Here is a 13,696-nt window from a genome sequence, read left to right on the forward strand (position 1 = left end):
GCTAAGAACGTGCTGCTAAGTGATGCCTCCCTCTTCTGTTAGGTTTTTCGCTGCTGCCGTAAGACAGAAAACAGGCGGCACTGACAAGTCCAGCTGCACGGTAGGATTTTTCTGATTTAATCAAGACTTGGTTCAGCAGCAAAGAGGTTAAACAAACTTCTGTTGCAACCACCTTCCAAGACAGCAGACATAAAATGCTGTCTCCGCAGCCCTGGCCTGCCGCCACCTCCAATACAATGCTGCGAGGTAGCCTGGGGACATAAGGCAAACAAGGTACTAGCAAAGGTTTCCCTTGGCTACTACAACCCTTGCCCAGTTTGCTGTCCGTCTGCATTTCAACAAAGCACAAACAAGATCTAAGACAGCCCAGCTGATCTCAACCCACCAACCCAAGATGCCCCCAGTGACTGGCACACCACATAAAACCACCACCTGTGACAGAGAAAGATTCTTCCGTGGCTTTCAGCAGGCAGAGGATTTACCATCATCCCAGTGCTGCAGCACAAGGAAAGAGGAGCAGGTCTCCTTTACAAATGAACCAAATCCCCTAACTCCAAGTGGTTGGGTTTTTACGCCACTGTTAACGCACCATTAGCTAGAACCACAAGAGCTTCCCAGCTGTTCAAATTACTTGCATAGCAGGCAGCGCTGAGTGCATCTTTGCAGGGCAAGTCGACACTACGAGAGGCTATGTCGGCACAGCTACGTCTGGAGAAGAGCCGCTATGCTGACGGGAGAGCGTCTCCTGCCCACCTAGCGCCAGTGTGGTCAGCGCTTAAGTCTTTGTCACTTGTGTTGCTCATGGGGGTGTCTTTTTCACACCCCTGAGCGATGTAAGTTACATCAACTTACGCAGTAGTGTAGCCCAGCCCTCGGCGTGGAGGAAAATTCAGCTGGGCCACAGCTGAAAAAGCAGCATTTATTTACATACAACAAATCTGATCTGTCACTTCGGAAAGTCCCAACAGGCCAGAACGTTCTCACTGTGGGCTAAGACACCAGGAGCCCAGATAGACACCAGGAGCCTAACTTTAGAAACCCAAGATCTGAATATTTTTGCTGTAGTGACCAAGAAAACCCCAAGCTGAATGAACACATTAGTCATCCATGAGATTCGGTATTGGCGGATTCCCCAGCGGTACCCTAGATCAGGCCGCGAGCACGATAAATTCACCAGACAGGGCAGAACAGGCATGGAAAGGCCAGGTACAATCTCAACACTGCAGTTCCTGCCTTCTCTATTGTTTGTACTCGATGGACCAACTGCAACAGAAATGCTTGTGAGGGATGCTAACTTGGACCACAACGGCTACTTTCATTAACATACCAGTGACTTCAGTGAGCTGTTAAACCTGCACGTATGTGACCCAGCTAAATGTGTGTCCCATGAGCCGGATTTTAGTCACGAGGTTGAACTCGGGGGGGGGGGGGGGGGGGAAGAGGGGTCGGCAGAAGACGTTGCATGGGGGGAGGGGAGCTGCAGGTCTGCAGGGGGGCGAAGTGCAAGTTACACACGCTCAGGAAGCCTCAGCATGGAAATGAAGCTGCGCGTGTAACAAACCGTTTTTCTGAGCGGAAGAAGCCACGCGATGGCATTTGTGTCCGCTCCCAAGGCTTCCAACACTCACTTCAACCAAAGACCCCTAATCGCAGGAACGCAAGGGGTCAAAGTGTCTTCAGCAAGCCACTGGCTTATTTTCACAGTGCTCCGGCGAGTCTCTAGCACAGGAACGGGAGCAGGACGATGTTATGGAAACCGGCTTGTGGGATTTAACGACATGGAACAGTCCGTTTTGAAGCCAACCGCTTACATACACTGCCTGATTTGGGCACGTTGACGGCCCAGAGGGGTTCTTCCCCAATGCTCGGCTCTGCCTGCCGATAGTCCAGGCTGAGGTACAATTGACAGCACTGAGGCATCCCCTGGGGAGCATTTTTAAGGATCATTAATGCAGCGGGGCGGCTCACTCAGGGGTCTCAATAATTAAGGACACAAAACAAGCAGCTCTTTTACATGGGCAGAGAAGCACAAGGGCTCAGAGTGCCTCAAATATGCAGAAGGGGAATTCTAAGCATGGGCACATACGCTCCTGGGTCAGAGTATCATTCCTTCCAAAGAGCCCGGCACCGGAAAGGAACGCACCCCGCTACAAGGAAGAGGCCAGGGTGAGGAAGCAGAATTTCCACCTTCGTGTCTCCTCCTTACCCAGTATTGCAGAGGCCAGAACAATGACCAAATCCAGCCCTTCACTAGAGAACGAGTTTATTTTTAAAGACCGGATTAGGAGAAAACACCAGTTTTCTTTAAAAATAAACCAACCCAAAAGATTTGCTCCCCCTCGCACACACTTGTGGTGGGGAGACTGTAATTTTGTCGGTTTCTGATCAGACATTTCATTCCCCAGAATCCATGACATCAAGCACGTCAGTCACTAAATTCAGATCAACACTGCGCAAATGAAAACTGTTTATTGTGTTGGGCGGCAGAACGTGCCCAGAGAGCAGAATCAGACAGGTTAAAGAGCTCATCCTGCCCTCATCTGCCTGAGCTCGAGCAGCATTAAAACTGATTTCTAGCATAATTTGATTGTAGAGGTTTTGCTAGCCCCAACATGCAATAAGTTAAGGCACCAAATTCCATGACTCCCCAGAGATAAGCCTGTGTGTGTAAAAGGGTTTGAGAGATCCTGCCGTAAGAACATGTCAGTAAAATGCATGAAGGCGTTTAGATTGCAAGTCTGCTCTAGCTGCCAGCCTCCACACAAGAGTGTTTTTTTCAGGGTGTTTCCATGCACGGCCCAAAGGAATGGTTCAACATACTCCACAGCCAGAGGAACAGTGACTAGGGAACCGAGCAGACAGAATCTCACAATGTAAACGCCACCCCAGTCTGAACACAGCAGTACTGCCGGGAGAGTGGGGACGGGGCGGAGAAATTGGACATGCCATAAAAGGAAATGCAGAACACGTTTAGCTTCATGCTTGGGACCCAGACATTTCTTAACGTGACTAGTCAAGGGGAACTGGCCCAAGTATTCCATGATCCGTCGGCACGCAAATGGAAAAACCCAACCTCAGCAACGCGTCACGGCCACGAAGGCGGATTGTGCAGTAGGAAAACGTTCCACAGATAGTTAATCTGTGTGTCCCATTTTCAACAGCTGGTTTCAAATTCTTAATGTTTCTTGTGCAACTACAATTTCAGTTAATTTGCCCATAATTATATATTTAATTCAACAGTTACGAGTGTCAAAAATTGAAGCACAGCCCAATTCCTCTGTACACTTAAGCTTTTTCTGTACAATGTCAGTAATATATATATGAGAGTACGCTACTTATTTCATCAACTCTGAGGGGGGAATAAGAGGTTTTTTCCTCTCCCAGATTAACACCTTCCTCCAGTTCCTGATGTACAGTCATGACACATTAACAAAACAACTAAAACGTGTTTAGTCCAATCACCTCACAGCCAAAAAACAAGATGGGAACACCTAGAGATGGAAGCAGTAATGGTATTTTCCCGCTTGAAATTAAATTCTCCCCCTTGTGTCTTGCAGGGTGTACCTCTAGCCATCAGCTATGATCTTGTACAGGACACCCCAGTGAGAATTCAAGTTCAAATTAAAACCAACCTATTTACAATAAATGCTGTGAACTGGCTTCTGGACGTTCTGTTTCGTATAACTTGCATGACAATGATTTACATTTACAAAAGAAAAGCGTTAAATAGTAATGACAGTTAAGTTTTCCTAGAGCAGGAGATTTTTCACCCACGGTCAAGGAATACACCATGACCAAGCTACTCCCCAGGTATGAATGAATTTGTTCCCACAATACATTATATATGAACATTCGTTGTGCTTGCCCACTTCCGAGTGCAGCCTGTCCAGAACCTGGGTTTAGGCTGCGCTCTTCATTCAAGCACAAATCTTCATTAAATACAATGAACAGAAAAGAAAATCAGCACTCAGTCTTCACCACCACTCAATTAAATGAATTACAAAAAAGAAAACCGCTGAACGCAAACGGCTTAACAGATGGGAAACAGAAAGCTGGATGGGATGTGTGTGACCTAAATGAAATGGTAATTTAAAAAAATCACCTCTACTTTTCCCCCAATAAAATATCCACAAGTGTATGTGCATGTCAGCGGCTGTAAGAACTATTCAGGTGTTTTTCCAAGCTGTGGGATTTGCCACAATGCAGTTCTCTGGAGCTGTGAGACTGCGTACGTAGAGATTGTCCCACCCTTCACGGGGACGTGCACACAAATCGTAGTGCATACAGCAAGTCTGAAATGAGACAAGCTCCATGTAGCATGTGACTCCCCTTCCCCCTGCAAGCCAACCCTCTGACATTAAATGAGGTTGTACTGATTTATCAGAAGGGAGAATTTGGCCAAGTGCTATTTTAGCTCTTGCAGGCAGTAATAAGCCACCCGCCATCCCAAAACAACCATTGCTGCTAAGAGCTCAAGTTCCCTTCATGGGCTCGTGATTAAAGAACACATGTGGCCAATGTATGGTTAACAAGAAAAATACTGTCAAGATATGGTCCCAGTTACCCACAGCTGGAAAAAGGGGGAGGGGGGGAGGGGCGGGAAGAAGGGGAAGCTGCCTTAACCACTTGGGAATTGAGGGATTTGACTAAGTCGTCCTAGTGGAATATCATTTGAAGCTTCTAAACAAACATTTTGCATGAATGGACGTGTGCGCGCGCATGCTGGGATCTGCTCCCTAGACTAACATCAAGGGACAAAGGTCATCTGATAAGGTCTAACACTAGACAGCCGCGTGTGTGACTCATGTGCCTTCGTGTACGACGAAGACGTTCCTCACTGACCCTGCAGCTCAAACGTCTCCGTTACAGATGTGTTGAGGCCACTGCTACTAACTCAGCTGCCAGGTTATTTTGGGTGACCGTGCGTTCTGAGCGATGCCATCCACGTTCCCAAGCCAGCTCTACCTAAACAGAGTTAGGGCTTGAAGACGTCTGGCTAATCTAATATACAGAAATAATTGGAAAGGCTACTCCCCTCGCCTGGTTTCACCATAGAGCGGTTTGTGTTTTCTCAATGGCAGTCGGGGGTGTAGCCCTGGTGCTGAGCCCCCACTGCCCCAGTGTCTGTCCAGAAGATCGATGTAGGTCTGTGGTGATGGTTGAAGTGCAAGCTATTTCCAGCAGTTATTTACAGTACTTGTGCAGACTGCAGGCTGATTTTCTCTTCTTCCCCTTCTAGTCAATCTGTACTGGGCTTCTTTAGCGAGAAAGGCCGGATGTTGAAATGTTTGCTCAGCTGGCTTACCTGGGGGAGAGAGAGAGAGAGAGAGAGAGAGAGAGAAGTTAAATGAAAGCAGTCCATCAGCCAACTTGCCTTCCACTTCAGCCTCAAACAATCAAGGGGACTTGAATGGAGCAGTTCAGTACGCCTCAGGATTCGGGCCCAGGACTGCAGTGAATTGGCAGGGTGCTGTATGTATGGGAAGGATGCATAGCCCCTGCCCATGGTATGCTCATCCCTCGCCAGGGCTATTAGTCACTACCTTACAGAAGCCCCTAAGGATACATCTACATGGCAATAAGACACCCCAGGCTGGCCAGTCAGCTGACTCGGGCTTGCCGGGGTTGGGCTATAAAACTGTGGTGTAGACATCTGGGCTCACGTTGTAGCCTGGGCTCTTGGACCCCACGAAGGGGGGAGGGTCTCCGAGACGCTGAACACCTGCACTGCAATTGTACAACCCCACAGGCCAAGCCCCGTGAGCCTGGCTCAGCTGACATGGGCCAGCCGCCAGTGTTTTACTGCAGCGCAGACATCCCCTTATGCACCACACCATGGACCAAGCGAGCCACACGTGCAGCTAAAAAAGGCTGAATGGCCCCACATGGGTGCATGAGACCTGTCTCAGAACACCAGGAGCCTGATGTGCAGGGCCAGGCCAGCCACACACGACACTCTGCAAACCGGAGTACTTCTCTGAAGCACCCCTCTCTCTCCATGGACTGTGAGAATGCCGGCAGGCTCCCACCAAGCCAAAGCCCTGGGACACAGGGCCCACAAGCCACTAGTCCAGCCTGGGGTGGAGCAGCTGCACCAATTCTACACTCTACCAGATCTGGGAACGACTAACTGTCCTTCAACATGCCACTGGGGTTTGCATTGTGGGGTCCAGCATTTGACCCTCTAAGAGGTTCTGACGAATAGAAATACTTATGGCAATTCCTGACTGTCCATCTAGTGCAATATTGTGCCGCACAGTGACCAGAGGCAAGCGCAAGAAACCCCCAAGGGGATCAGTTCTGGGCAGGCTTCTCCAAAGGAAATTTGTGCCCTAACCCGCCTCACCAGTTAGTGGCTGGTTTTAGCCCTGAAGCATTAAGGTTTCTACACCTTACAAAGAGATTTGTACCCTACCCAAAGTACCTGGATAGTCCATTACACTTTTATATGGAATCTTAAACTCTTGGTCCCAAATGGTATCTTGTGGCAGTGAGTTCTACAAGCTAATTGCACATTGTAAACCATATGCATTTCCTTTGATCAGTTTTTAAGTCTACTGCCTTTCCTCTCTGAACGTGCACTTGTTCTTGAATGCGCCTGGCCTGTTGCGAGCTGTGAAGCCAATGCTCATGCTTTAGCTAAACAAGTAACAAGGGCATACACAAGTCGCTCAGTTGAATACTAGCCATACATGAACTGCAAAAACAACAAGCAGAGGCTGGCTTGCTTCCGGAGCACGATAGTCAGACAGCAGCTACATAGCACCCTCTTATAGCTCTGAGCTAGCAGTGCCTGCACTAGACTGTCCTGCCTAGCCACTCCCACCAGATGACAGTACAACAGGACATCGGTATGTAACTGTGCCAAGAGACAGTATGTCTGAGATTTGGAGACCCGCTTTTAATTATCCTTGAAAAGCCTCCTCTCGCAGTGACCTTCACAAGGCAGAAAGGGCTCATTTCCTCCTGACAGACAGTGAAAAACCATGTCGGACTTAAAGGCTGCATTCAGGAAATTTGCTTTTTGATGAGATTATGCAGAGAGCTACGTCAAGTCATTAGGCTGGCTGAAATTTCAGAGTTGTTTTTAAAGCAATTCACATGGCTGGCAGGAAAAGACCAACACATACAGCGTGGCAGCTAAGCAACCACGTCACCCAAGGCCTGTTCACCTGCAGCTCCGGAGGAGAAACTGCAGATTCACTCTCACCCCATTGTGTCTTACAAAGGGGTTCCAAATGGGTGGGGTTTTCCAGAGAGTATAAGGCGAGAGGAGACCATGACCATCAGTCTATGTCACAGCCCCGAGAACGTCACCCACTGAATCCTGCGTCAAACCCGTGTCTCGCAAGGAGCTAGCGTATGTATTTTTGAGCTGGCCCAAAGCGACAAGTGCTCGGGGTCCCACTCTGGCTGCTGAGGTGGTCATTTCCCTGTTCAATTGACCTAGGACAACCCAACTGGGCTCTTCCCACTGAGCAGCACTTCCACCGCCTAGACGTTCTGCATCCTGCCAATTCCTTCACGCAGTGCTGGTCTCCCTAAGTTAGCTACAGTGCTTCCTTGATCCCTGAAGGCATCTGGATACAGGGGAGACACTTCCACTGTGCTCTCCCTTCCCAGCTTCTCCCCAGCAGAGGAACTCATCTCAGAAGCTTGAAATATGGCAGGTTCTACGTCAGTAATTCAGGTTCTTTAGTCATTTTGTTCACTCTTTATTTAGCCAGACAACCACCGCACTTCAGACAGCGTTCTAGTTACACTATGCCTGGGGCATCTGAAAGCCATAGTTCAAAGGCGCAGTATGAAAAAAAATCAGTTAACGCCTATGGGAAAGTTTATAAATCTGTACGCAGGGCAGAAACACTGTTTGGGTTAACACGTTAAGGCGGTCTTCCCAAGCAGTGCCGCCTACCGGAGAGAGCGTCACACTGATTCGAGTGTCCAGTCACGTGCTACCCAGCAGCAGCCGTGGGGGCCTTTAGAAAAGAAGTTTTAAGTAAGGTGAAATATTAGGAAGTGAATGGTACCTAGCTAAGTCCCCAAATAATTTATTTAAAATTAGAGATACGCCCAACCTGGTCTCTGGATCCCATTCTGATCTTGGCCTTTTTCTGACCGACAGAACCAGAACTACATCCGAACTTGGGCACATTAAATCCATGTTTCGACAGTGTTTGGTTCCTACGTTTTAAGCTGCAAACTGTGATCTGAAACAGGGTGTGGATCCAGGGTTTGGATTAGACCCAGTCTTGAATTTAAACGACTAAAAGAATTTCTGCTGCAGCTGGGCTGTCAGTTCCTGGTGTACAAAATAAGAGCTTTCAGACGCCCCTATTTAGCTTCCTTTCATGTTTTCTATAAATGCTTCAATCTGCCTGGTATTCCAGGTGTTACATGCGACACCCCCCGCAAAACTGATCAGCAATGGGACGAAGTGAATCCTACAAGCAGAGCCGCTACAGTGAAACCCCAAGCCCAAAGGCAGATGTCACTTACCACTCCTACTCCGTAGTGGATGTGCGCCAGGGTAATGAGAGCCGTCAGTAGGTATAGGAGAAGATTTTCCCAGTGTGCTGCGACTCCAGAGATCACCACAAAGATGACCAGGGCTAATGGCAGCAGCATCCAGTTGAGAGGCTGGCACCGGGTACTACTCATCTGACACACGATCAGCTGGCACTGGTGGGGGCAGGCGGGAGAAAGGTCTGTTAGATGGGCGTTGGTTTCCTTCCAACGTGAGCCTCCAACCCATGACTCACTCACTCGGAATACAGCAATGAAGGCTGTAGCGGGGTGGTCACCCGCTCCGGCCTTAGAGGGCTTCAAACAGCCCAGGAGAGGGCTGCGGCTGGGAGCAAGCCGTTCCCAGGCTCAGCTGTGGCCATGCCCCAATCAGGGCTCAGCTGGCCCTTATAAGAGGGCAGTGAGCCAGGAACAGAGTCAGTCTCTCTCGGTCTCTAGAGGGAGAAGGCTCTGGGCCTGGCTGCTGGGATGCTGAATGGGGTACCTGAGGGGAGCAGGGCTGGGGGATAGGGCAAGGGAGCTGGGGAGCTCCCGCCTGGAAAAGCCCGAGGCTGCGGCCTTGTCAAAGGCCAGAAAGGTACTAGGGTGCAAGGGTGCAGCCGGTCCAAACCCCCTTTGCCTGTGATGAGTGGCTTTTCCACTGCAGTCCGCCCCAGCGAGCAGGGGCTAGATGGTGACTGGCAGTAGCCCAAGACTGAGGCGAGGTGGGGATAGTGGGTGGGGAGACCCTGAGAGCAGATGTACTGCCAGGGGGCCAGCGGCCGCAAGGCACCAGCCTGCAGAGGGCGCTCCTGAGTCTAAGCTTATTCCCAGGACGACCGACAGGAGGCGCCGCAGGGGTGAGTCTCGCACCGTTACAGGGCCATGTACGTCTCTAGAGCGATAATTATTAAAACATGGACAATCATCTGCTCTAAAGGTTCCCAAAGACTGAGAAAGTTTCCATTTTGACATGAATTCCTCTTGTGCATATAACCAGAGAAGTCCACATCAAGAGCAGACCATCACAAGGATCTATTTGCATTGATTGGTCAAATCTGACCGATCTTATCTGCAAAGTTAGTAGAAAACTCTGCCGAGTGGGAAAGACAGGAAGCCCTGCTTCTGGGCACAGTCCGAGGATAGTGACAGATCTCTGATTAAAGCGCCAGAGCTTCCTAAACATCATCGCCAGGGCTGGCCTTTTGTCATGCAAGGCATGGATTCCATGGCTTAACAGTATTCATGATTTAGGGGGGATGAGGGCAGGGGCTTCATGTCTGTAGGCAGATGTGACAACACACAGCTGAATCAAGTTTACCAAGAACCTTGCGAGTGACCATGTTAAAACTGAGAGAGCAGGAACTCAATTATGTGAATTGTCAGCCAGAATCAGGGAGGGGTGGAAAAAGCACATACTGGGTTTGGGGAAAGTGTCAGATCTGGTTTACAGGACACGTTTTTCAGCTCTAAAAGAGTCAGCATATCTCTCCTGCCCACTTCAGTGCCTGCCCTTTCAGTCATGGCAGTGCAGCAAAGTGGTTTAGTTACAACAGATACAATCCACAATTCTTGGCATTTTCATTCTGGGTTTGTGACTTGCCTTTCCACCTCATGAGCAGACTGGATAGTTCGTATAATGTAGCCTGACAAACCGCTAGCCCTCACCATTGTGTTAATTCAAATCAGCCCCCCCCCGTCCACACGCATTTTAGCGGAGAACTAGCGCTCTTACTGAAATGTTGGCGAAGGCTGTTCCAACCATGAAGTAGAAGAGCCTGGGGTGGACCTCCAGGATGTCTGACGGCGACATGAAGATCCAGGTCATGCACAGAATGAACAGCAATGCTGGCGAGAAGAACGGCAGCATGATTTCATACACTGACCTGTGCTTCAGAGTGTTACTTTTATAGGCCCTGAAAGGCAAAAGGAACACAAATCTTAAGTCAAACTCTCGGAAGCCACAGCTTCTAACAGAGGCAGGCACAAGCCTTCCTTTGGGAACTCTCCAATCCAGGTGAGCGCCCAACTAGCCTTGGGCACCTTTCCTGAAGTGGAGTACGACCAGCACAGGCTGGGCAGAGCCCAGCAATAGGAATTGTGAGAGAAAATGGGCAAGAGGCCAGTCTCAGGTCAGACACTCCCGCGAATAATGCACCCACGATAGTTACATGTTGCTTATTCAGATGGGTCTTTGGTAACCCTGCATTAGTGGACGATGGATTTCAACGCTGAAGTAAGAAGCAACAGAGGGTCCTGTGGCACCTTTGAGACTAACAGAAGTATTGGGAGCATAAGCTTTCGTGGGTAAGAACCTCACTTCTTCAGATGCGCATCTGAAGAAGTGAGGTTCTTACCCACGAAAACTTATGCTCCCAATACTTCTGTTAGTCTCAAAGGTGCCACAGGACCCTCTGTTGCTTTTTACAGATTCAGACTAACACGGCTACCCCTCTGATACTTAACGCTGAAGTAATAACTGGCCAATCCCAGATGCAGCCTTTTAAGGAGCTGGCAACAAAGGGAAGAACCGGGGCTCCAAAATGGAGTTCAGACTGCAACACTGGGTCTGGGCTCGGGAAACAATTCTGATGAGAAAGACGGTTTCCTGCACAACTTCCTTCTTGCAGAGCCAGTGAGAGGCTAGATCGCCAGAATAGGCGGATGAGTGAAATCTCAGTCTGGGTAGGCAAGAGTGAAATCACCCAGATTTATGCCAGGTGCTTAACGTTCATTTTGTCTACCGGGCGACTCATGGCTAGTTCAATATTCAAATCAGCCATTAGCAGGGTCACCAATTAACGCCTGCAAATCAGGAAATCTGTCAGGGAAGTGCAGGATTTTGTTATTAAAGTAAGTAAAGGGGGGTGACGGGGAGGAGTGTGTTTTGGAATCCAACCCCTACTCAATCCCCCAAGGGGCCATTTCCCAGGTTGCCCTGTTCTTCTAGCCAGACATGCCGCTAATACAGCAGCGGAGACCAGAGGTCCCAAAATGCACTGAGCTGCTTGGCCTGCACGCAGGGACTAGGGTGACCAGATGTCCTGATTTTATAGGGACAGTCCTGATATTTGGGACTTTTTCTTATATAGGCTCCTATTACCCCCCCCACACACACACACGCCCGTCCTGATTTTTCACACTAGCTATCTGGTCACCCTAGCAGGGACCTGTGCTCACAGCAAGTCACATTATTGTATTAACAAGGGCGGCATCTTAAACCCTTCTCCATCTTAATCAGGAGTGCCTTTTGGGCTCCTGGGAAGCTGCCAGTGAAGGTAAGGAACGTTTATAAGCAGTCTAATTTACAGAAAGCTACGCCAAGTCATGGTTCTCCTTCTATTACAGCCGGGGCAGTGCTGGGCCATCAATACACCGTGCTCTCCAACTATTTCTTTCTGCAGCATTCTGCCTGGCTAACTCCTAGCAGAACAGGATCACCACATGCGGTGCCTCAGACCCTGCAGAATAGTTCGTTCACATGATTTTTGGAAAACTTACTTGTAAAAGTTAATCAGGCTCATGGGCACAGTCACTGTGAGTGCACACCCTGAAAGAGAAAGGTCTAAGTTAAGGCAGCGTAGTAATTCAGAGTCCATCGTCATCCCTGAACTCCTTTATGAGCATTGGCAGGGACAGGCTGTTAACCATCATGCATCTTTTTTTAAACAGTCATTTGCAACATTACAGTAGCTGAAAGCGTACTTAAACCCACTGTCACCCCACTGCTGCTCAGATTTTTGTAATGGCCATTAACGTGATTTGTATATTTGACTCAGCTCTTCAGAAAAAGCACTGCCTTGGTTAGGGAAGTGCCAATAAATGCATTTATGGAAAGAACTATTTCTTTTAGTGAAAACATATCGTTATCTGCATTCTGACCAGAATTCCCAAGAAGACACCCAGTGGGCAGCAGAGAAAGCTTTATCAAGGGTTTCACTTTTTCATGCAAGGAGGACATATTTCAGACACAGAAAGGTTATTATAAGGATAGAAGCAAACAAAACTGCCTAGATTTAATGTGCACCATTTAGGACATGAGAACTGCCATTAACAAAAGCTTTAGTCATTTGACCAAGTTTCATGGACCTCCCTGAAGGGCCAGAGTGCCATGAAACCCCAACACACTTTGAAAGCTGCCAGGGTGGCCAGCGGCTAAGAGATTAAATAGGGCAAAGCTGACGTTTGACCAGGACCTCCCAGCAGGAAAGCTGCCTCAGAAGGCATCTTTTGAAGGCTAGGGGTACCAAATTACTTCTCTTCCCAAAGGGTGAGCCACAAATACATTCAAAACAAGACAGCAGTAAAGCTACCCAAGACTTTCTGGCCAGCCAACCTTAACACACTTCAGCTCCCAGGCTGACGTGAAGAGGCAGTTCTGACACAGTACTCTGTGGAGAAGAGTGATGGGAACTACAGACCAATCTGCTGCAACAGGCTAGATTCCAAAGGAGAGTCTCTCAGGCCACGCAGGCTGAGGTATCTAAATACAGACCTATTATCTAGCTCGGGGTGGCCAGACTGCACCACAGAGCAGTCCACAGCCACCCTTGATGTTTAGTAGGAGCGTGCAGACTATGGAAACAAGTCCGGGCATGCATTACTTCCACGCTGCTTAACTTAGTACGGAGCATTGCATGCTGGGACCACCTCCCGCCTGGAGCTTTGTTTGGAGCTGGCTGCAATATTCTCCATTCTATAGAAGTTAGATGCAGCCCACGGCCACTTAGACGGTTCCCACCAAAACCTCAATGGGACTAGTATCAGACCCTGTGCATTTTGTTGCTTTCAGTCTAGACCAAGACTCGTTCAGGCAAGTTTTCTACAGAGATATTTTATTAAGTTTCTCTTTGCTAAAAATATAAACAAATGCTGACTGTTTTTTAAAGTGAAACACTGGCTATTGGTAAAGCGGTGGTGGTTAAAAATAGGCTTCAACATGGAGCTTCTTACCAATAATCATTGCAGTGAATAGGTCTCTATATAAGAAATTAAACAGGAAAGGTGCATACCAGGCCTCAACTCCCACAATCGCTGTCACTATGTAGACAACTGAAATGGTCTGAAAAGGAAATGCAGAGAGAGCGCAGACAAGCATTAGCAGCTGGAAAGATGGGTCAGACCAAATGTGCTTTTGGTGGGGTGACCATTCCTCATCAGGCGGCTCCGAGAGCTGCGAGCGTTGCTTTCC

The 13,696-nt window shown here is 48.7% G+C and overlaps 1 protein-coding gene across 1 annotated transcript in view; it reads right to left on the minus strand.

The window, feature by feature from the left end:
• Window positions 1-2,437: 2,437 nt before the first annotated feature.
• SELENOI (selenoprotein I) overlaps window positions 2,438-13,696 on the minus strand; it is a 56,755-nt gene continuing 45,496 nt past the window's right edge. Inside the window, exons 6-10 of the mRNA XM_054022389.1 lie at window positions 13,459-13,567; window positions 12,007-12,055; window positions 10,241-10,421; window positions 8,500-8,682; window positions 2,438-5,305 (exon numbers count right to left, since the gene is read on the minus strand). Of these exons, the coding sequence (XP_053878364.1) occupies window positions 5,189-5,305; window positions 8,500-8,682; window positions 10,241-10,421; window positions 12,007-12,055; window positions 13,459-13,567 (639 nt within the window). The 3' untranslated portion in view covers window positions 2,438-5,188. The remainder of the gene's footprint in view (window positions 5,306-8,499; window positions 8,683-10,240; window positions 10,422-12,006; window positions 12,056-13,458; window positions 13,568-13,696) is intronic.

This window comes from Malaclemys terrapin, chromosome 3 (genome assembly GCF_027887155.1).
Source record: "Malaclemys terrapin pileata isolate rMalTer1 chromosome 3, rMalTer1.hap1, whole genome shotgun sequence".
NCBI classification, from domain to species: Eukaryota; Metazoa; Chordata; order Testudines; family Emydidae; genus Malaclemys; species Malaclemys terrapin.